This window comes from Microtus ochrogaster, chromosome 1 (assembly GCF_000317375.1).
Source record: "Microtus ochrogaster isolate Prairie Vole_2 chromosome 1, MicOch1.0, whole genome shotgun sequence".
Classification (NCBI taxonomy): domain Eukaryota; kingdom Metazoa; phylum Chordata; class Mammalia; order Rodentia; family Cricetidae; genus Microtus; species Microtus ochrogaster.
The window spans coordinates 58,219,687-58,221,321 of record NC_022009.1 but is presented as its reverse complement, the minus strand read 5'-3'; the positions used below and the strand labels follow the sequence as shown (position 1 = coordinate 58,221,321).

The 1,635-nt window shown below is 41.8% G+C and overlaps 1 protein-coding gene across 2 annotated transcripts in view; it reads right to left on the bottom strand.

The window, feature by feature from the left end:
- The window catches only part of Ppp2r3c (protein phosphatase 2 regulatory subunit B''gamma), a 23,174-nt gene that overhangs the window by 11,674 nt on the left and 9,865 nt on the right, over positions 1 to 1,635 (bottom strand). For both annotated transcript variants that reach the window (XM_026781853.1, XM_013347246.2), the window contains one exon: positions 805 to 875. In XM_026781853.1, coding sequence (XP_026637654.1) covers positions 805 to 875 — 71 coding nt within the window. The remainder of the gene's footprint in view (positions 1 to 804; positions 876 to 1,635) is intronic.

Sequence of the window (1,635 nt, the reverse complement as noted above, 5' to 3'; positions counted from 1 at the left end):
AAAAAAAAAAAAAAAAAACCAAAAAAAAAAAAAACCCAATGCCCTACAGCTAATCACCAGGCGGGGCAGAGGGAACACAGGAACAGAATGTTTTAGCTGGCTGACCAGAAACTGTCCTCAAGATGAACCCCAAGAACACGGGTGGACCCGGGCCCTCCACAGTCCTAACCAGCTTGGCAGTGATTCCTGTATCCTGGCTTCCTAAGCTAGGACTCCAGGTTTGTGGCCCCACACTCCACTCTCACCCATCATTTAAAGCCTGTTTAGATGCCTTCTATGTATTTACTGATAATGTTTTGGAGCTTCAGCTACCCCTGAACTCCCAACAATCCTCCTGCCTCAGCGTCTGCAGTGATTGATCTAGAAGCATGCTATAATGCTCAGTTGCATTTTCCTTTTTAAAAAGAACAAAAGCATTTTGTTTTGTTTTGGTTTTTCGAGACAGACTTTCTCTGTGTAACAGCCCTGGCTGTCCTGAAACTAGATCTTCTAGACCAGGCTGGCCTTGAACTCATGGAGATTCACCTGCCTCTGCCTGCCCCCCCAAGGATTAAAGGTGTGTGCCACCACCACCCAGCTTCAAAAGGTTTTTTTAAAAGGCTAGAAGAAAAGCACCTACAGATGAATTTATGTGGTCAATACACACAAAATGAGCATGTTAACACAGGTAAAATCAGGCAAACCAAGGCTATGAAGACAAAATCAAGCAGTGTAAGATTTAGCTACAAGCACAACTCACTTAGTGATGACTAATGTTAATATTTTAGTGTCTATCATATTTATTAAATTTAGATCAATACTCACTGACTCCCGAAGGTATCCTTGCCCAGCAACATCATACAAACTGAGTCCTATTCTTGTCTGATGCAGCCAAACTGACAATAAACAAGAAAGTTACACGTAAATACTGAGATCTGTTCTTTACCACATATATGAAAACAAGAGTAAGACACCAGACTAGAAGTGCAGGCCAGCTCCAGAACCCCGAGAGCCATTCTCACAGACATTAAGTAACCAGCACCCTAAGCCATTTAAACCAAAAGAAAAAGCCATGAAATGGCAGATTTCAACAATTCTGCCATGGTTACTACAGTGAACTGAGGCCCGTGGGGATACTGTTTTCACATATTAAAGCTGGTGTTCCATTCAGCAGGGAGAGCTAGCACAACATTGTGTCTTCAGGGAAGCCTGTGTCCTCCTGAGGTTAATCACTGCGGCCAAGTCTATTAATTAACAATGTGCACAGTAAGATTCCACAGCTCATATGGTACTTAGAAGATTCATAACAACTCCAGAATGTTGTGATACCAGCTCTTGAAACCAAGACTACAGCTGTGGGTTTGAGATTACCCTTTCAGACATATATATTAGTAAAATGTGATTACTCGTAAATTGAAATGGTTTCAAATCATCCATTAAAATTTTTGTTCTGAAAAAAAATTCTTGTTCTGTTTCTTAAAAGAAAGTGATTTTATTTCTCAAGCAAAAACACAAATCACTAAGGCAGGCTGTGAGGGAGCTGTCCCTGGGTCTTACAGCAGCATGCCGATTGATGAATCAGCGCTCTATGGAGCTGTGCCGATTGATGAATCAGCGCTCTATGGAGCTGTGCCGATTGATGAATCAGCGCTCTAT